The following is a 22,856-nucleotide window of genomic DNA, read 5'->3' on the forward strand; positions in this document are numbered from 1 at the left end:
TATTTTTCAAGTGATAGACAGCTGTACAGTAGTTGTGGGATTCAGGAAAGGAACATAATAACGAACAGGTGTTGTAGGATTAAGCAAAGGGAAACCGGAATATACAGGTGTTGTAGGATTAAGCAATGTAAGAAATTTGAGGTGATGTGTTTTAATCTTAGCTGGTCTATCACTGCAGGGGCACAGTTGGACTACATGCCTGATCGTGCTTCAGTTTCTGTGGTGAAAACACTGTAGGCTGGTTAGTTTAGAAACTATTGGGAACAGTTGCTGTTCCACACTACTGTCACCACAATTCTGAACATTTGTCCCCTGAGGACACGTTGTTTGGACTTTGTGTCTCTGTTCAGGTCTTAAGTGACTTTTTTTTGTGTGGGCTCTCAAAGACCACTTGAAGCTCTTGAAGGAAGGGGTTGAATTAAAACTTCAGCTGTCGCTAGCGTCTCACCTCCAGTTCGTCCATGAGGCGCTCGAGCACGGACGAGACGCCGTACCGGCGCAGTCCCTCACTGGACAGCAAGCCCGAGACGCCGCCCTTCACCTCGGGCTTCCACAGCTACAGTGGCGAGTACGAGTATAAACGTCCGCCCTTTGCGTTTGGCTTCCACACGGCGCCTGGGCCGCAGGCGGCTAAAGGCCGCTACAACACCTCGCAGGGGAAGAAGTATGTGGTGTTTTACCTGGACCTCTCCTTCATCTTCCTCCTAGAGCTGCGGCGCTGCAGGATGGCTGAGGGCTGCATGAGGGGCCTGCGTTACGGCATGGTCTTCTTCAACCTCCTCTTCTGGGTGAGTCCAGCTTTTTGGTATTTGGAGTGTGTGTGTGGTGGGGGTGTTTTTCAATGTGGCAAGTCTTGGTGAGTCCAGTGTGTGTGTGTGTGTCTGTCTGACTGTGTCTGTCTGTCTGTATAGGTGTGATATGAGCGATTGTGTGGGTGTGCTTCATTAAATTTAGTTTTTGTATTTCTATGTGGGTGTATTTCTGCCTGTTTGTGTTCAGAAAATGCATGCGGAAACCTGTTTGTATCGCAACTATCACTTTATTGAAATAGTCACTCTCTAATTCGTTATCCCATCTATCTTACTCTTTTGCAAAAGTGGCTGCTGTGAACTCGGTCCTTCTACGACACAATCCTATCTTTTTACACTTGGGGGCTCTTGACTGTCTGTGTCTGTTTGACCGTGTCAGTCTCACGGCGATAACGTCCGTCCCCTCACTCCTTTTTGACGCCTGCACAGCTCTCAAATGTGACCATTATGCTTCAAATTTACTGCTCTTTCTCTTCTTTAGCATTCTCTCTCTCTACTCGCCCTTCATGACTTTCCTTTATCCTTTTCTCTGCATGCCCTGGGAATTTGGGTCTCTACAACGTACTGATTCTATGGTCCCCTTTGACTAAAACTGGCAGAGCTCTTCAACTGGAAATTGTTGGCCTTTTGAAAGTCTGGAGCTAAATGACAGGGATGTTTGTTGTATCCTCTGTATATCCTCCCCCCAACCCACACCAACACACACCAACACACAGCTTAAAAGGGGAAGTTCACCAGGAAAAAACATTCTAACACTTGCCTGGTCCTTTGTCAGTACCCAGACTGTTTTTATGCCCATTCCTTTAGTATTTAGATGTAGGTAATAAGCTGATTCTACCCCTCCTTCCCCATAGAAATCTCATGCAACGTCAAAGTCCATCATAAACACCTCCCAAAACACACCGCTCTGGCCGCTTTATTCATGTATTATGTTATTTTCGTATTGAAATCCAAGAAGTGGATTCATGCGAGTCGGGACCTAGGTCGGCATGGCTGGAGGATGTAAAGCAATCAATTTTCTCTTCTCACTCCCTCACAGTATTTACTGCCCTCGTCAAATTTGATTAGAGTAAAGAATGTCAGATTCGAGAACCAAGAGGAAATTGAAGACCTGCCTTATTTTCAGAATGGTACTGTAGTACCATATCGGTTTGAGCCGGAGTATACTGAGGCTGAGTTGTTCCGTTTGCGGGCTGCCCGAGAGAAAAGAGAGACAGGAGCGAGCAGATGTTGAGGAAACACAGGCTCTTCCCAGAACGCACGGCGACTGCTGGTGCAGTTGTTGGACATACCAACAGACTTTTTCCGATAATGGAGGAAATATAACATCAGACTGACGATCCAGCTGAAGATGGCGTGTGTGTACGTAACTAAACCACTACAATTTCTTGTCCCTCATCAATCCTGGTGTGTTGGAGACTTTCTTTAGAATGCCCAGGATCACCTTGGAAACGCCATGCCACACTTCACGGTCCAAATGGGAAGCTCTCTGAAGCGTAAGTGTTTTGGCCAATATTACTCACAGGGTATATTTATATTGCTCTCTAAGATAAGTAGCTGTATTTTCGAGTATCCTGCCTACACCCCATAATGTAACTGCCTACTGTAGTCCCCTTCAAGTTTGTCTGACAATGACGACATGCTGGCTAGGTAAACAGTGTCTACAACGAGTGGATGTGCGCCATAGAAAAATAATGTATGGGACACACGCACTTCAGAATCTGGGTCTACATAAACATGAATGTATATTACGAAACAGTGTAATAAGTATAAAGTCAATAGTGGTAGTAGAGGAGAACATGTTGCTTGCAATTGCCAGTCTAGCTTTTATACAGTGGGGCAAAAAAGTATATAGTCAGCCACCAATTGTGCAAGTTCTCCCACTTAAAAATATAAGAGAGGCCTGTCATTTTCATCATAGGTACACTTCAACTATGACAGACACAAATAAGAAAACAAAACAAAACAAAAGGATTTTTTATGAATTTATTTGCAAATTATGGTGGAAAATAAGTATTTGGTCACCTACAAACAAGCAAGATTTCTGGCTCTCACAGACCTGTAACTTCTTCTTTAAGAGGCTCCTCTGTCCTCCACTCGTTACCTGTATTAATGGCACTTGTTTGAACTTGTTATCAGTATAAAAGACACCTGTCCACAACGTCAAACAGTCACACTCCAAACTCCACTATGGCCAAGACCAAAGAGCTGTCAAAGGACACCAGAAACTAAATTGTAGACCTGCACCAGGCTGGGAAGACTGAATCTGCAATAGGTAAGCAGCTTGGTTTGAAGAAATCAACTGTGGGATCAATTATTAGGAAATGGAAGACATACAAGACCACTGATAATCTCCCTCGATCTGGGGCTCCACGCAAGATCTCACCCCGTGGGGTCAAAAGGATCACAAGAACGGTGAGCAAAAATCCCAGAACCACATGGGGGGACCTAGTGAATGACCTGCAGAGAGCTGGGACCAAAGTAACAAAGCCTACCATCAGTAACACACTACGCCGCCAGGGACTCAAATCCTGCAGTGCCAGACGTGTCCCCCTGCTTAAGCCAGTACATGTCCAGGCCCGTCTGAAGTTTGCTAGAGAGCATTTGGATGATCCAGAAGAAGAGTGGGAGAATGTCATATGGTCAGATGAAACCAAAATATAAGGACAAAGGTTCTTTGGAGGACAAAGAATGCTGAGTTGTATCCAAAGAACACCATACCAACTGTGAAGTATGGGGGTGGAAACATCATGCTTTGGGGCTGTTTTTCTGCAACGGGACCAGGACGACTGATCCGTGTAAAGGAAAGAATGAATGGGGCCATGTATCATGAGATTTTGAGTGAAAACCTCCTTCCATCAGCAAGGGCATTGAAGATGAAACGTGGCTGGGTCTTTCAGCATGACAATGATCCCAAACACACCGCCCGGGCAACGAAGGAGTGGCTTCATTAGAATCATTTCAAGGTCCTGGAGTGGCCTAGCCAGTCTCCAGATCTCAACCCTATAGAAAATCTTTGGAGGGAGTTGAAAGTCCGTGTTGCCCAGCAACAGCCCCAAAACATCACTGCTCTAGAAGAGATCTGCATGGAGGAATGGGCCAAAATACCAGTAACAGTGTGTGAAAACCTTGTGAAGACTTACAGAAAACGTTTGACCTCTGTCATTGCCAACAAAGGGTATATAACAAAGTATTGAGATAAACTTGTGTTATTGACCAAATACTTATTTTCCACCATAATTTGCAAATAAATTCATTAAAAATCCTACAATGTGATTTTCTGGATTTTTTTATCTCATTTTGTCTGTCCTAGTTGAAGTGTATCTATGATGAAAATTACAGGCCTCTCTCATCTTTTTAAGTGGGAGAACTTGCACAATTGGTGGCTGACTAAATACTTTTTTGCCCCACTGTACCAATAACATCCTAACTAGCCTGTAAACCCACAAACAAAAGGAAGACAAACAGCCTCGCACTTGACCACTAACACTCTTTGAGCAGTGAGTTGGCTATACACTCTTCAAGTATACAAGACCAAGAGAGTCATCAATAGCATTGTGGCAGGTAGCCTTTCGGTTAGAGTTTTGGGCCAGTAACCGAAAGGTTGCTGGTTCGAATCCCAGAGCCGAGAAGATGAAAAATCTGTCTGTGCCCATGAGTATTGCTCTTAATCTTAACTGCTCCTGTTAGTCGCTCTGGATAAGAACGTCTGCTAAATTATGTAAATGTAAATATATCGTGCCATCATCAATACGGCTAATTATCCCTCGGCCTGTAATATTTTATGTTTTATAGGCCTAGGCCCATTTATTTTCTGAAATTCACTGAAGAGGATGGTCCTCCACAGAGGAACCTCCACTGCTGCATATCCATGTGGTAGGCCCACCATTTTGTTAAACAGGCTTGTTTGCATTGGCTTTTTTTTGTCCAGATTCCTGAGACTAATCAATTTGACTTTTTAAGCTATGATCAACTTCTCAAACTTGAAACCACTGATAATGAAAATGGGATGAAACTCCTGGACAACAGTTGTGATTGTCTATTCTATACTGGCCATTTTACTTTGACCTGTCCTGTTTTTAGGACATGTTGTTTGTTAACATGACAGCACATTTGTTATTTGATTGCGTGCCATTTAGATTAGGCTATTTGATCGGAGAAGCATGATGTTAAAAGTGTCCGTCTCATTACATTGTCATACATTTTATCTCCAGCCTGTAAGCTACAGAAAAGGCCACATACTCTTTCTACCATATCCTATATCTGCTACATGATTTATCATAGATATTATTTTTGACGGAACGTTGGTGGAGAGCCGCAGCGATGCATCTCTCCAACAGCACCCTTGAGAGGAGTGCTGGGAATGGAGAAGCAAAATATTTTGCGCCCCCTGCCTTTGACCAAGTGGGCAGTGCTTATCACAAGGCAGCATCAGCGCTCACCCAAAAAGTCCCATTTGCCACTGGTTGAGAGAAATTGTCATTGTTTTTGTCATTGTTTTAATGTGTTGTTGGAGGTCCGTCTTGGTCAGTTTAGCTCAGAAAACGCCGCCTTCGTCAATCTGCAGCCATGTGCAGATTGACAGGATAGGCAGTAGGACAGGATAACATAACGCTAAGGATTGGGTAGAGAAGAGTGTCTGAACTGAAGACGTTCAACTTTAGAACCCGATTGGTCCAGCAGGCTGTCAAGTGGCGGGAAGATTAACAGGTCATATACAAAGACCCATACTTCAAAGTTGACACACCAAACCTACCTCCCAACATCGCCCCGGTTGAAAAACCAGCCAAGGAGGAGCTGGTGGTAAAAACCGTTCAGCCTAACTTTAGCTAGCCTAATGATGGCAGTGTAATATTGTGGAACGCCATCAGTAACGTCATGCAATCATTGGAAAAGTCCAGAAAATGATGTCATGGCTTTAGAAACTTCTGAAAGGCTAATTGACATCATTTGAGTCAATTGGAGGTGTACCTGTGGATGTATTTCAAGGCCTACCTTCAAACTCAGTGCCTCTTTGCTTGACATCATGGGAAAATCAAAATAAATCAGCTAAGACCTCAGAAAAAAAATTGTAGACCTCCACAAGTCTGGTTCATCCTTGGGAGCAATTTCCAAACGCCTGAAGGTCCCACGTTCATCTGTACAAACAATAGTACGCAAGTAAAAACACCATGGGACCACGCAGCCGTCGCTCAGGAAGGATACGCATTCTGTCTCCTAGATATGAACGTACTTTGGTGCGAAAAGTGCAAATCAATCCCAGAACAACAGCAAAGGACCTTGTGAAGATGCTGGAGGAAACAGGTACAGGAGTATCTATATTCACAGTAAAATGAGTCCTATATCGATATAACCTGAAGGGACGCTCAGCAAGGAAGAAGCCACTGCTCCAAAACCACCATAAAAAAGCCAGACTATGGTTTGCAACTGCACATGGGGACAAATATCGTACTTTTTGGAGAAATGTCTACTGGTCTGATGATTTAAAATATAACTGTTTGGCCGTTATGTTTGGAGGAAACAGGGGGAGGCTTGCAAGCCGAAGAACACCATCCCAATCGTGAAGCACGGGGGTGGCAGAATCATGTTGTGGGGGTGCTTTGCTGCAGGAGGGACTGGTGCACTTCACAAAATAGATGGCATCATGAGGCAGGAAGATGATGTGGATATATTGAAGCAACATCTCAAGACATCAGCCAAGTTAAAGCTTGGTCGCAAATGGGTCTTCCAAATGGACAATGACCCCAAGCATACTTTCAAAGTTGTGGCAAAATGGCTTAAGGACAACAAAGTCAAGGTATTGGAGTGCCCATCACAAAGTCCTGACCTCAATCCTATAGAAAATTTGTGGGCAGAACTGAAAAATCGTGTGCGAGCAAGGAGGCCTACAAACCTGACTCAGTTACACCAGCCCTGTCTGGAGAAATGTGCCAAAATTCACCCAACTTATTGTGGGAAGCTTGTGGAAGGCTACCTGAAACGTTTGACCCAAGTTAAACAATTTAAAGGCAATGCTACCAAATACTAATCGAGTGTATGTAAACTTCTGACCCACTGGGAATGTGATGAAAGAAATAAAAGCTGAAATAAATCATTCTCTCTACTATTATTCTGTCATTTCACATTCTTAAAATAAAGTGGTGATCCTAACTGACCTAAGACATGGGCATTTTTACTAGGATTAAATGTCAGGAATTGTGAAATACTGAGTTTAAATTGATTTGGCTAATGAGTATGTGAACTTCTGACTTCAACTGTATTTGGCAGTCTTATGGCTTGGGGGCAGAAGCTGTTTAAGGTCCTGTTGGTTCCAGACTTGGTACATCAGTACCGCTTGCTGTGCGTGATGCAATAATTTCCATGGTAATGTGAAATGTTCATTCAAATGATGCTAACTGATGTGGCTCATGCAAAGGAATGTATTTTCTGTCATTTCAGTTGAGTTGATTAAACAACCCACAGCACAGATTGATGGGTGCACTTCCTGTTTTTCCTTTCCTTGGGTACGTTTGCAATAGCCTGCAGTCCACCCATTATGACATTGTTGTCTTGAATGGGATCACCCGTTCTATTCAATGAGGGGATTAGATTCATCTGGCCCGGGCGCGTAGAATTCTGTGGGAAGATCTCAATTGCATACTCCTTGCGTCCTCTCTCGTCTCTTTGTTTGGCAATTCAATGCCGAGACACCAGTCATTGTTTATGTAATATTAAATACATCATTTTTTATGCATTTTAGTTCATTTCGGGAAATTCAGCATTTTGATATAAAAATACAGAAATCTAAATACTCAAACAATGGAACTAGAGACTGTCTGGGGTACTGACAAACAGCAAGGCAAGTGTTTTATAAAGGGCCCGTAAGTGTTTTGTGGTGAACTTCACCTTTAACGCCTGGCTGTTTGTTTATTACAACTGTCAACACTATAAACACACTTTCACAGACAAAAAGCATGCTCATTACCAGCATACAGAAACTCAAACACACACGCACGCACACATGCTTTCTCTCGCTCTCTCTCATATAAACACACACTGCACCTAATACATTTTTATTAAACATATTTTCCTCATACACAGACAATAAAAAAGGTCACAGCCAAGGTTATTATAGTTTGGGGTTTTTGTGTTTGTTTTTATTTCTATTAGTTTTAAGAGTTTTATTTGAAATTCAGTTTAGTTTCAATTAGTCTTTTTCATCATTTCCATTTAGTTACATTTTTATAAAAACAAATGTATATTTCAATTTTATATTATTTAGTGTCAGTTTTTGTGTTAGGGACAGAAAGTAACCTATGCCTGTGAGGCTTTTGGGATGGATTTTGGGAGGATTTTGGGACATCACTTCTTGCCACTGTGGGGAAGTAAAACATGAAGTGATGGGTCAGGTCATAGGTTAGGTTAAGATTTAAAGGTTTTATTAGAATTTTATTTAACCTGTTTACTGACTTGCCTTTCAGAGCCACTTTACTAGTTTCTATTTCGTTTTATAAAAACAAATGTATATTTCGAGTCATTAAGTACAAAATCTTATTTACAATGACATCCTACTAGGGAACAGTGGGTTAACTGCCTTGTTCAGGGGCAGAACGACAGATTTGAACCTTGTCAGCTCGGTGATTCAATCCAGCAACCTTTCGGTTACTGGCCCGACGCTCTAACCACGAGGCTACCTGTCGCCCCAAAGGTAGACTCATGTAATGTAATGTATGAAGTTAAAAGTGGTAGTGGTTCAATTTACCGCAACATCCAGGAGCGTTGAAGTGCGACTCTAAACTTCTCGGCTGTTTTGGTCCCGTAGCTACCACGTTGTAGCAGAATGAAGCACACCCGTGCACATGCGCAGATGTGTGCATGTGCGCAGATGTGTGACATCAACCCGACTGGGCACAAACTGGTTGAGTCAATGTTGTTTTAGCGTAATTTGTCAACGTATTGTGATGTGGAATCTATGCTGTAAAATACATTGGATTTATAAAAAGTAATCAGTGTAGTTTTGAGGGTTACATGTATGTTAAATTTGTACCTTTGAAAAAATGTCAGGTCTTCAATGTAATATCCACTATAAGAAAAAAACTATAGGCAGGGCAGCGCCTCCTACTGGAGAGTTGAACTATCTACAGCAGTGGTCACCAACCGGTCGATCACGACTGGTCAATCTCCGAGGCTTTCCTAGTTGATCACCAAACATTTCTGTAAAACAAACAACGATAAAGTCTTGCATTCCAATTTTTAATATACGTTTCACGCTGTTCGTGGTAGGTGCACTTGATTCAACAGCCCTAGCACCGGGAAGGCAAAGTGTTCCCAATTTGAACCATTTCATGTGTCTGAAAGTAGAACTCTGCCTACCCGGCAGACCCAGAGAGCAAATCAAGTGTACCTATAGGCCTACCGCTGGCCAATCAGATAGCTTGTGTCTGCACAGTTTTCTTTAGCCATAGACTGCAAAAATAAGCCTCAAAACGCACAGCGAAGTTGATACTGTAAGATTTCAAAACTTTTAAAACCATGACTAGAGAGTAAAAAGAGTCTGTTTTATGTGTAAGTTCATGTTTAAGTTGTTATCCAGCACTGTCAACACTTTGTTCAGCGTTTTTATAAGCCGTAAAATGCACATTCTCCCTACTTCGACACGCTACAACCAGCACTTCAGTGGCAGTGAATGAGTATAGCATAGTGTTAGCACAACTTTATGACCTTTGATCACATGAGTTTTGTTCATGCAGTCGACATGAGGTGCAAGTCGGACAATTGTCTTATCCACGATGCAACACACTTTTAAAGGCGGTCACCAACTTGAACGCACCCAAACTCAATGTGACCCACCAGATTCAGATGCTTGAAAACCCCACTAAACCCATTAGGTTATTGCCCCCCCCCCCCAAAAAACTAAACTGAACTTATGGTGATTTTCATTTATTTTTTGTTACTTTTGGAGTCAAAGATAACACACAACACAGAGGACTAGAGGTCAAACGGGAATTAACAATCAATGGAAATAGTTGTTTTTAAGTTCTACATCTGTTTTAGAATCGGTGTAGGAGTTTCAGTCCTGGACTCATAGCTACATGTTTGAATGGTCTATACATTAACCTTGACGCAGGATACTTGTTATTTGGCCATTGGCCCAATTTTACTGCAAGGAATTCTAATTGGTCAACCACAGGCTAGGGTTGGGGGTTATAAATTGCATAATGTCGCTTTGTTCTGTGGAGAATCACTGAGGACAGGGACGAATGAACATCTACTTCCCAGCATAACATCAATGATTTGTTCTCTTTGAATAGACCTATATTTCTCCCCCTGATTTGCTTTGGGGTCTTTGTTATTGAAGAATAACATCAACTGATAACACTTGGTACCATGACCCGGATGAATTGGTCGTGACCAACAACAAGGAACAACTCATCAGCTGTGTGTTGACCCTGGGTGAAAGAGAGAGGGCTGAGCGTAACCCACCATGGGAGTCAACTCTTAATCTCCTGATTGATGACATATCATATTCCTGGGTGAGTCTAGACCCATGTCATTTAAAAGAACCAAAGCAGATTAAAATGAGTGCATGCAATGAGTGATACGTATCTGTGATGTATCGGGGTTTGAGTCCTCTAATTAAAGGTTTGAGTCCTTTTATTAAAGGTTAGTCCTTTTCTCTATTGAAGGTTTGAGTGCTTTTGTTAAAGCCCTATAAATAAGCCATAATTGATTAAGGGTGTGAAACCTTCCTGTTGCATAGAAGTGAGTTGCTATTTGAGTAGCAATTTTTACATGTGTGGGAAATGTAAGCCTTGTGAGCTTTTGAAGTGAACACAAGTTTTTATGGTTAACCAGGCCCTGCAGAAACAATTAGTGTTCTAGAAGATAAGAGGTTAGAGTCCTCAAGGGGTTGTATGTATGTATGTAATATATATATATGAGGTTAAATAAATATATAAGATATATATTATACAACTTTTGAAGTTAATGCAATGCCATTTTTAAGTGAGAAAACCACTCTGGAGAAGGGCGGAACGGCTGATACGGATGCGAATATAAAAGAGATTTTGAATTCACTGTCTAGTGATATAAAGAACCATTTCAAAGTAGAGGAGAGTAGGCACGAGAGAATAAATTGATATTCTGTCATTGTTGACAAAGATGGAATATGTCTGATATACAAAAAGCTTGGGGAAAACTCATTGACATTGCAGAGAGATATAGAGAGTTTGAGGGTTCTTGGTGAACAGATAAAAACCTTAAAAGGAGAAATTCAACTATTGTAGGAGGAGACACGGGTGAAAAAGTAAGACTTGACCCCCACCTGGGGGCTCTCTGTTCCCTCCATCTATTCCTCGCACTGAATTGTGCAAGGCAGATCAGGTTTCAAGCATCTGGTCCGCACTACCTGGCTTGGAGTCAACAGATTCTGACAGCGGTGACGAAACAATGTCTTAGGCCAACCAGAACACAGGCTGTAAAAAGGTACTAAAGACAAACCTCCAGTGACAGTAATCACACACAAATCAGCATCTCCAAAACAGTTGGATGAATGGTCAAAGACTGAAGCATCCACGAGACGTGGGTATGAAGACGTGGGACCATTTGAAGCGATATAAGAAACTCTACAATCGATATCCTTTATGATGGGTTACAGTTATTAGCCTTTGTTTTGAGCAACCGTGAACAGAGGTGGTTAGACACAGTGGGTTACCTGACATGGAAGATGGAGATGCACTCAATCCCTCCAAAAATGGGGCAGTCACCCATCAGTTGATGCAATCCATACACAATGATTTGCGGAAAACAAATTGTTTCCACAACTACTGACTGGGAGAGACAAAACTATGGCAACTTCATTTACAGGCGGTCACGACTGGGCAGGGACATAAATCAACATGATAAACGAGCTGTCATCAGAGTTGTGCAGGTTCCACGTGAAACCGACATTACTCGCTCAGCGGAAGAGAAACCCATTGTATGTCATTATTGCGGGATTTCTGGTCACTGGCAACGAGATTGTCGGGAAAGGAAACCTGTCCTTATGAGGAATGGCCAGGAGAAGCAGAGTCCATCTAAGGGAAAATCAGAAACAGAACAACAGCCCCAACGACACAATGCTAATGCAGAAATATAAGAAGCTCTCTCTGGCTCAGCAGCAGAGTTTGCTGGATGCCATGGAGGTAAACTAACATACCCCCTCTTACATCCTATCTCAGATGGTGTACATATGAAATCGGATGGAATATATGTGAACATGATGGTTAACAATTTGTTTGTTTGTTGTTGTAGATATGAGGGCCCATATCTTATGCAAAACATATATGTCCTCAGTACACGAGCAAGAAGATGAGAGCTACACGTCGCTCCTTCATGGGGGGGGGGGGGGGCCTGATTCAAAAGACTCTGTAGCCTTCACGGAAGAACAGCAAAAGGTTTTTGGCAAGTTTAAACTAGCTCTGTCATCAGTGCCGGTTGTGGGCATTACGGACTCAGGCCAACCGTTCACCCTCTTTGTTCCTGAAAAAGATGGCCACGTGACCTCAGTGCTGACACAAGACCACAGTGATTGTCAGAATCCTGTAGGCTACTATTCGAAGAAGCTGGATGTTGTGTGTTTGGGAAGTGGTCTCAGAGCTATGCAGGCTACTTGCGTCACTGTGTCGATGGTGGCATCGCTTGTTCTCCACCACCATCTTACTATCAAGTGTCCACATGCTGTTCATACTCTTTTGACAATGAATCGAGCTGCACAGGTCACAGCTGCTCGTTGGAACAAACGGTCAATTGTGTTGGAGGCTCCTAACATCATCATCCAACGTGGCACACCATGTAATCCAGCTCCTCTGATGCTTCCTCCAGATGCCACATTACATTGAACACGACTGAGTCGGTTTTGGATCAGCTCTCTGACGGGTTTATTAAGAATCTTCCGTTGGAAAACCCTGAGTTGATCTTATACACAGACTGTTCAAGCGTTGTGGAGGTGGGTGTGAAGAAACTAGGCTGGGCAACGGACAATGGGATAGTGACAGGCACATTAGCTGCAGGAACATCAACACAGGTGGCGGAACTGGTGGCTTTCACAGAAGCACGCAAAACAGGCGGAAGGAAAAAACAGCTAATATCTACACAGACTCAAAGTATGCTTTCAGGAGTTACCCATGATGGTAAAACAAATATGTAACAGGCACACTAGGTCCAAAATGGGAAGGTCCTTATCAAGTTTTGCTCATAACGAGGGTTGGCATATTAGGGAAATCTGTGAAATATGAATTTCTCTTGAAACGCGGATATGTTACTTTCACTTTTTTGTTTCCTTCGTTACAGATGATGAGAATCTACTGTTTGAATGCTGAAGCATTGTCCCTTAACCCAGGGACTGTACTTAAAACGATACAAGATCACTGGTGAAGTGTTCATTGGAGACGTCCTCATCAACCAGTGGAACAGAAGAAGAATTCCTCACTACCGGCAGACTGTCAGAACATAATTTCTAATAGTTATCTATGTGGGACTGGTACCAGTGTGGAAGAGCTGGTCACTTTTAAAGGACTATGTGAATGATTACCTTGACAATAGGACGATTGAATGTTATTGTCTCGCAGACAAGTGAAAGATGTTTGAAATTATTTTCCTTGTGAGTTTCCTCCTAAGACAGGATGTGGGTGGTGTTTCCAATTCTAACACAGAGATGCATCAGCAGGATTAGGGACACTCGGGCGTCAGTACGTTTCGAGCTCTTTCTCTACACTATGCCGCAGGCAAACATGGGGTACATGTGCTGAATGCCGTACTTACATTCCTGATAATTCTGAGGAAATAACTGACCTAATATAAAAGATCAGGACTGAGGTCGCTAAACATCATTACAATCCAGATGATCTAGGCTTTAGTCGTGGTTGTCTTCCACATTCGGCACATGGGGAAGTTTTTTGGTGACCATGATACTTCCAATAGCGGGAGTTGTGTTTATTTTTCTTACCCTCATCCAGGTTATCAAGTGTGCTATTGCCCGATGTTTGTCTGCTTAAAATCCGACGGTTACGTGACAGGGGATACCATAAGATTCATCAACCGTCTGCGTTATTGAAGAATAAAATCAACTGCTACCACTATAATAACCTTGGTTACAGCGAGGATTTTTGTCCTTTTGATGTTGAAAGCATGTTAAAAAGGGGATTGTGTCAGGTGTGTGTCAAAGAGGGAGTGTATAAGAGAGACTTTGTGTGTGTGTGTGTGGCCTTTCTGGCACTAAGACACTCCACTCAAATTGAAATCTAATAAGCGTTCACTTACTCCGGGGCTAAATTCAGTTATCCTTATGTTAATCTTCCCCATTACCTTAACTGACTGAAATAAGCTTAATACATTCTTATTCTACCCTGGACAATTAGCGTCTTCTGAACTGCAGCGAGGCACAAGGGGTATATCAGTCCTTCCCAGACAAGCTGTAGAAAAGACAGGGAAAAAAGCGACCAGCCCCCAAATGTTGCCAAAATGACTTCACAGAAGAATTACAATAACAGTGGGCCTCCCAAAATACGCCAGGATGCACGGCGCTAATCATATAGCTTTCGGCAGCCTCAGCGCACTTGAGCCACAAAGGGCGCACACACACACACACACACACACGTACAATTTGACTGTTTAGGTTTACTTTCAATGTTAATTACTACCAACAACAAAAAAATGATGTTTCACCGCACAGCTGGATGGAATTTAGCTAACGTTAACAGATAGTTAGGTAGCTGATAGCATGGATATTAGAAAGCACAACGGCAGCATCGGATCAAAGCGGCGAGGAGAGGGAGAAGCCTGCCACAGAGACCAAGGCCGCTGAGCCGACGCTAATCACCTAGGCCAAGGCCGCTGAGCCGACGCTAATCACCTAGGCCAAGGCCGTCGAGCCCAGCAGCAAAGGCACCTGCACAACCGTCTTGCAGCCTGGTGACACAGGAGGTAACCAACCCGAGGAGGGGCCTGCAAACCTCCAAGATACCCAACCCACCTGTACTGTGTGAGAAAACTGGCATTTTGTAACGCGTGGTTTAAAGGCAGAGAGTGGCTGGAATATTCCTGCAAGGAAATACAAGCACACGGACACCCCCGCTCCAAGCAAATGGCAAAGAGTAGTGAGCAGTAGTCTGAAAGAATATGTGGTGGAAACAACAATGGGCCAGCAAGAAGAGGATAATGAGAGGGAGTGCAAAATACTGTTTTTCAGCACTCTGGATGCTGTACTGGGAGAAATGTCAGCGAGATTTAACAAACGAAACAGCCAACTTGTTGAGGCCCTGTGTGCCTTGCACCCAGAGAATGAATCCTTTATCTATGTGGAAAAGGTGAGACCACTGCTGGACTTCATCTCTGTAGATTTTGTGGCAATTGAGTTTACTGTCGCACGCCAGTTTCTACAGACTGAAATAGCCCAATCTGGAGAAGAAAATTGGACTAACATTATGCAGAGCATTTTGGATAGATACCCTGGGCCTCTAACAGTTATGCTTACTATGATGATGGCATTGAAGCTGGGATTAACATTTGGAGCATCCACAGCAATTTGCGAGAACTCTTTTTCAACGTTGAAAAAATGTATTCAGTGAGCACAGACGAAGCATGTTGCACAGGAGGAAAGCACATGCTGATTCAACTGGCATTTTGAGAGGGATCTTGCAAGCAAATTCCCTGGGGAGTGGAACGAGAGATTTCTGAGGAGGTTGAACACAGCACCAAGGAGGCTGCAAATATTTTGAATCTGGGTAAGAACAGGCAGAACAGACAGAACTAGCTTTTGGAAAAGTGTGGCAAATGCCAGAGGCGTAGACGTGATTTTCTTTATTGGCAGGTCTACTGCTTGGTTTCTGTGACGTGATAGGATTGGAAATGTTTGGTTTGTAATATAATGGGGTTGTTTTTAATGTTTGTATATAGTAGAAGAGGTGCTCTGCATTACATTAATGAGGGTAGGCAGACCTTGACCAATGGTTGAGTAACAATGTAGCCATAGTGTTGCTATAAACAACTCGTTGCTATAGAATACACATTTCTCTTATCATACGCAGCATAGTACGGCACTCTTGTGGGAAGACAGCTTGGTACTTGTGTCCAAGCTCCATTGTACTGATAAATTGTGGTAGTGCATTGTACATTATTGTTTGCTTTCTGCGATTGGAAATACATTGTATTGGCATGTGGAAGTGTTATTGCTGCAATTAGCAACTGTTTTGCATTGCATTGATGGGTATCGTGCGTGTAGTAGCTTTGTCGTAACTTGCCATCTCTCGAGACGGTTATGCATTTTTGTATGTTTGTGAAGTGGTGCAGTGTCCTGTATTTTTGTGACTAGACAGCTGTGCGTGGCTGCAAAGACATTGTGTGTAATTGTACTCTTGATTATTATCCATCCTGTGTTACCGGCAAGCGAAAATAGTTGTGCCCCCTTAGTCATTTCTGATGCCCCCTTTCCGAGTTAATCCTGCTGCCGGGCCTGGTGAGACCCAAATGGAGAGGAAGACAGAAAGAGAAATGGAGTATGGGAAAACGAAAAAAGAGAGGGATTGAAGTTCCTAGTACTCAAAAGTTTTTTTTTTTTTTTTTGCCTGTGTTATGTAGGTCAGAACCCAGCAGTCTACAGGATCCATAGGCTCCCAATTCCTGGAGTTCTGTAGTTCTTAGCTCCACTCTGTCTTCCTTGATTTAGTCAGATCAATGGGAATTTCCCTGCCTTGTGAGCTGAGTTTCCCCTGGCCCCCTCCAGACCATCGATCGTATTCAGTAGGAACATACAGTAACTTGCATTGTAGCTCAGGCTTATAGACCGCAGTTTGCTGCTTTGGTGGAGGTTGGAATGTGTGATGTATGCATCTGCAGCTGTATGTGTTTTAAGCCAGTCTCATGAGAAGTAAGACGAGACATCTCCTGGGTTGCATTTGTAAAGTGGAAATGTAAAAAATGTATAGAGATTGAGTGCATGTTGCAACTGTGGCTGATTTGACATTTTCATGTATCACTTATGCTATTGGCAAACCTGGTCTTCCTGCCCCTAGTCTACTTATACATTTGTTAACATGCACACTCACATGGTATACCAGGTGTGGTTCCCTAGCGCATGAGAACTGTAAATAACAGGCTATTTGCACATTCTACATCACATTAAATGCTAGATTGTTTACAGCAGACAATAATGTCTTTGACTCGTGCTGCCGCATCACAATATAGTTGATCGTATGGTCTTGGATACTGCACTACCACTCGACCACTCTGGCAGGTACCAGAATCTGTTTTTTGCACAGATCAGAGTACCAAATGTTACTACACAGAAAAAAAACTACGCAACATGCAACAATTTCTACGATTTTACCGAATTACAGTTCATATAAGGAAATCAGTCAAATAAAATAAATTATTCCCTAATCTATGGATTTCACATGACTGGGAATACAGATATCAAATCAAATCAAATTTATATAGCCCTTCGTACATCAGCTGATATCTCAAAGTGCTGTACAGAAACCCCAAACAGCAAGCAATGCAGGTGTAGAAGCACGGTGGCTAGGAAAAACTCCCTAGAAAGGCCAAAACCTAGGAAGAAACCTAGAGAGGAACCAGGCTATGTGGGGTGGCCAGTCCTCTTCTGGCTGTGCCGGGTGGAGATTATAACAGAACATGGCCAAGATGTTCAAATGTTCATAAATGACCAGCATGGTCGAATAATAATAAGGCAGAACCGTTGAAACTGGAGCAGCAGCACGGCCAGGTGGACTGGGGACAGCAAGGAGTCATCATGTCAGGTAGTCCTGGGGCATGGTCCTAGGGCTCAGGTCCTCCGAGAGAGAGAAAGAAGGAGAGAATTAGAGAACGCACACTTAGATTCACACAGGACACCGAATAGGACAGGAGAAGTACTCCAGATATAACAAACTGACCCTAGCCCCCCGACACATAAACTACTGCAGCATGCCAATTTTATGCTCCCTCAACTTGAGACATTTGTGGCATTGTGTTGTGACAAATCTGCACATTTTCAAAAGGACTTTTATTATTCCTAGCACAAGGTGCACCTGTGTAATGATCATGCTGTTTAATCAGCTTCTTGATGTACCACACCTGTCAGGTGGATGGATTATCTTGGCAATGGAGAAATGGACACTAACAGGGATGTTAAGACATTTGTGTACAACATTTAAGAGAAATAAGCTTATTGTGCATATTGACAATTTCTGGGATCTTTTATTTCAGTTCATGTAAAGTGTTGGTTCCATGTTTCACGTTGCGTTTTATATTTTTGTTCAGTATAGATCTGAATCAGGTGGGATGTGTATATGCCGTACGGTACAACTCGCTAACAGAAACTAGTCCTTTGGATTGATTGCCTTAGTTTGTCAGGCAACATTATGTCAAACCTCATGTTTCCTCCTGTTGAGGAAGTGTGGTCCTGGACCTGGGTCCCAAAAGGATGCACATTTGTTCCCCCCCTAGCATTACACACCTGATCCCACTCATCAACTCCTCATCAAACCACTGATTGTACTGCACCATATGAATCTCTGGATGTCTAAACGAACAAGCCATGGAGTGAAAGTTAATTTGAAGAGAAATTAGACACCTGTTCCAACACACTCGTTCATCTTTGGACACGTAAAGGCAGACTCGTTTTACGTTGACATTTCTCACCCCATGTCGCTTTCCATTACCGCCGGTAGAGAAATTGTCTCGAACTCTTGCATTTTTTTTATTTTTAGATCAATTGTTTTATTATATGTTCAAGCAATAGGCAGAATAAACATAATTGGACAAATATCAATTGGCTTGTCAGCGAACGTCCAACACGTGCTCACATCATAATCCATAATGCGGTATATTCATAGTACATGCACAGACCTACCTCTCTTGGTGAGCAAGGGGGTTTACTCCACCCAAAATCTGTCTACGTTAAGCAAATCATTAATTATTAAGCAAGTGAGGAGTTTTTCTATGGGAGGCAATGAGAGTGTGTCGAATTTAGTCATGATAAAAATGAATTGCTCTTTTGATACACAAGGCTTATTTGATATAATAGAAATGTATTTATTAAGTTGTTACGGATGTACTGCGTATACAAAACATTTGGAACACCTTCCTAATATTGAGTTGCACCCCCCTTTTGCCCTCAGAACAGACTCAATTTGTCAGGGCATGGGCCCTACAAGGTGTCGAACGCATTACACAGGGATGCTGGCCCATGTTGACTCCAATGCTTCCCACAGTTGTGTCAAGTTGGCTGGATGTCCTTTGGGTGGTGGACCATTCTTGACACACACGGTAAACTGTTGAGTGTGAAAAACCCAGCAGTTTTCCAGTTAACCCTCTGAATGGAACACACACAATCCATGTCTTAATTGTCTCAAGGCTTAGAAATCCTTCTTTAACGCGTCTCCTCCCCCTTTATCTACAATGATTTGAAGTGGATTTATCTAGTGACATCAATAAGGGATCATAGCTTTCACCTGGTCAGTCTGTCATGGAAAGAGCGGGTGTTCTTAATGTTTTGTATACTCAGTGTAACATCCCGGCCACTTTGAGAAAAAAACATTTTATATTGGAGTTGTCGCTATTGAAATTTGTGACGGTCTACACTCTTAGGAAAAAAAGTTGTTATCTCTAACCTAAGAGTGCATGCATATTCTTGAGGCTAGCATCTCACTCTCCGTTGAACACAGGCGTTTGACATCAACACCCCTCATTGAATATTCAAACAGGTATTCAAATAAGGAGATGTATCCACTAATCCAAAGAGAGGAATAGGTGGGAGCTTGAGAGCATGGCGGTCGGCTCTGTCGGCATTGTTAGGGAGCAGACACAAGCATCTCTTCACACTGGGCTCCCGAGTGGGGCAGCGGTCTAAGGCACTGTATCTCCGTGCTAGAGGCGTCACTACAGACACTCGGGTTCGAATCCAGGCTTTATCACAACTGGACGATATTGGTAGTCCCCCAGGGCGGCGCACAATTGGCCCAGCGTCGTCCGGGTTTGGCCGGTGTTGGCCGTCAATGTAAATAAGAATTTGTTCTTAACTGACTTGCCTAGTTAAAAATGGTTAAATTAAATAAACAATGAGACATGTTAAGGGTCTGTGGCCTTGGATTACACAAGGTTAAGCTACAGATATACCACTGCTGCTGGGAGCCAGTGGGAAAGGTACTGGTCCCCTTAATAATCCTACAACAAAATGACATCACTAGGGTTTACGGGGATATAGTACACACTATACTAAACAAGAGCAAGAGCGACTGTGAGAGTAAAAAGAGAGAGCTGTTCCAAACGAACAAGCCACGGAGTAAAAGTAATGTCAATTTGAAGATCAATGGATTCTCTTTGATAAATGGGGTGGCTGTTCCAACACATTCGTTCATCTCTGGACGTGTAAAAGGCAGACACGTTTTATGTTGAAATTTCTCACCCCTTGTCGGTTGCCATTACCGCTGTAGAGAAATTGAGAATCCCATTCCTTTTTTTTGGGGGGGGGGGGTCAATTGTTTATTATATGTTCAAGCATAAGGCAGAATAAATATAATTGGAAAAATAACAATTGGATTGTCAGCACATGTCCAACACACGATCACATGATTATCAATAATACGGTATATTCATAGTACATGCACAGACCTACCATGCACAGACCTACCATGCACAGACCTACCACTCTTGGTCAGTCTCCCATTCTAAATACATCTGGACTCTGGAAGTTGTGGTTTAGGGCTTATTCAGTGGGACTGGTTTCAATGTTTCACATAGAAAGGTAAATGGATAGAGTGGATGCAAATCTCCATTCTACACAACAGAGAATCATGGCTGGTCTAGACAATACATCTCTCTCTATCTGATCTTTCTATAACCTTCCACTCTGCTGAATAAGTACTATGGTTTGATTTGCTAATGTTAATTACACATTTACAGCCTGAGAAAGGTTCTTTGTCACCGGCGGTTTCTGAACAAACCTTCATCGTTGTCAAGAAAATACCTCAACCATAATTGAATTATGCGAACGACATTCACCTCATGATTACATCCATCCAGCACCTGCCACGGTTGAGCTAGTCTCGTATCGCTCCAGAATCAGAGTGCTTTGGAGTCATAATGGAGTGAATAGGCAAAAATACTATCCCGAAAGTGATTGAACTGGGATGCAGTGCCTAACTTTGTACTTTTTAAGGCCCTATGTACTTTTTAAGCCCCCCCCCCCCCCCCCCCCCAAAAAAAAACAAAACAAATATAATATATTTCTTGAAGGAACTCAGTCCAGCTTTCAACTTACTCTTGAAAGTTGTAATAGTAGAAATTGGGTAGTGCATCATCAGTTTTCCTCTTGTCACGGCAGTCACCTTAGAGAGCTATTTTTTTGCCCATAGATTTTGTTGTAATGTTTGAGTCACTCAAATATCACATCAATAAACATTAGACATGGCAAAATGTATAGAATTGCAAGACAATTAGCTTTTAAACTGCAACATTTTCTCTGCAACCCCATGACAAAATGTGTATAATTGCAGGAAACCTACAAAAAGTGTATCTCCGCCAACAAGAGGAGTGTGAACAGTTTGTGTCATGAACAGTGCTTGTGCCCATATAAATAGTTGTGGCGTGCAGGGTGGTGCGGGATGTTCCCCAATGCTAGAAGGGGAGCCTGAGTGGAAAAAGTTTGGGAACCCCAAACTTAATGGGTAGTCGTTTAGAATGCACTGTGGTTTGTAGATCGGCTAGTCTGCCAAGTGTCTTGCTCAGGCATACCCTCTCGAACACGTTTGATTACCTTACTGGGTTTAACAGATGCCAACCAGGTGATGACATATGTTGTGCATGAGGCAAAGACTGCTAGTGGTTTGGTTGTAGGGTAGAGCATATATTTGAGCAGCTTAGAGTTGTCAGAGCGTAGTGAAGAATCAGGCTTCTAATCAAGCAGGGAGTAGGATCGTCTGCTGAGCTTTGGAACATACTGTACAGTACCAGTCAATAGTTAAGGGGTTTTCTTTATTTTTACTATTTTCTACATTGTAGAATAATAATGAAGACATCAAAACTATGAAATAACACATGGAATCATGTAGTAACCAAAAAAGTGTTAAACAAATCAAAATATACTTTAGATTCTTCAAAGTAGCCATCTTTTGCCTTGATGACAGCTTTGCACACTCTTGGCATCATCTTAACCAGCTTCACTTGGAATGCATTTCCAACAGTCTTGAAGGAGTTCCCACATATGCTGAACACTTGTTGCCTGCTTTTCCTTCACTCTGTGGTCCAACTCATTCCAAACCATCTCAATTGGGTTGAGTTCGGGTGATTGTGGAGGCCAGGTCATCTGGTGCAGCTCTCCATCACTCTCCTTCTTGGTCAAATAGCCCTTACATAGCCTGGAGGTGTGTTTTGAGTCATTGTCCTGTTGAAAAACAAACGATGGCCCCACTAAGCGCAAACCAGATAGGATGGCGTATCGCTGCAGAATGCTGTGGTAGCCATGCTGGTTAAGTGTGCCTTGGATTCTAAGTGTCACCAGCAAAGCACCATCACACCTCTTCCTCCATGCTTCACGGTGGGAACCACGCATACCGAGATCATCCGTTTACCTACTCTGCATCTCATAAAGACACAGCAGTTGGAACCAAAAATCTCAAATTTGGACTCATCAGTCCAAAGAACAGATTTCCAACAGTCTGTGTTTCTTGGCCCAAGCAAGTCTTTTCTTATTATTGGTCTCCTTTAGTAGTGGTTTCTATGCAGCAATTAAACCATGAAGGCCTGATTCACGCAGTCTCCTCTGAACAGTTGATGTTGAGATGTGTCTGTTACTTGAACTCTGTGAAGCATTTATTTGGGCTGCAATTTCAAAGGCTGGAAAATCTAATGAACTTATCCTCTGGAGCAGCGGTAACTCTGGGTCTTCCTTTCCTGTGGCGCTCCTCATGAGAGCCAGTTTCATTATAGCGGTTGATGGTTTTTGCGACTGCACTTGAAGAAACTTTCAAAGTTCTTGAAATGTTCTGGATTGACTGACCTTTATGTCTTCAAGTAACAATGGACTGTTATTTC

At 42.7% G+C, this 22,856-nt stretch overlaps 1 protein-coding gene across 1 annotated transcript in view; it reads left to right on the forward strand.

Annotated features, from left to right (window-relative positions):
- The first annotated feature begins 396 nt into the window (after positions 1–396).
- The window catches only part of LOC139385117 (tetraspanin-4-like), an 86,940-nt gene continuing 64,480 nt past the window's right edge, over positions 397–22,856 (forward strand). The window contains exon 1 of the mRNA XM_071130182.1: positions 397–788. Within this exon, the coding sequence (XP_070986283.1) occupies positions 462–788 (327 nt within the window). The 5' untranslated portion in view covers positions 397–461. The remainder of the gene's footprint in view (positions 789–22,856) is intronic.

The sequence above is a fragment of the Oncorhynchus clarkii genome, chromosome 26 (assembly GCF_045791955.1).
Source record: "Oncorhynchus clarkii lewisi isolate Uvic-CL-2024 chromosome 26, UVic_Ocla_1.0, whole genome shotgun sequence".
Classification (NCBI taxonomy): Eukaryota; Metazoa; Chordata; class Actinopteri; order Salmoniformes; family Salmonidae; genus Oncorhynchus; species Oncorhynchus clarkii.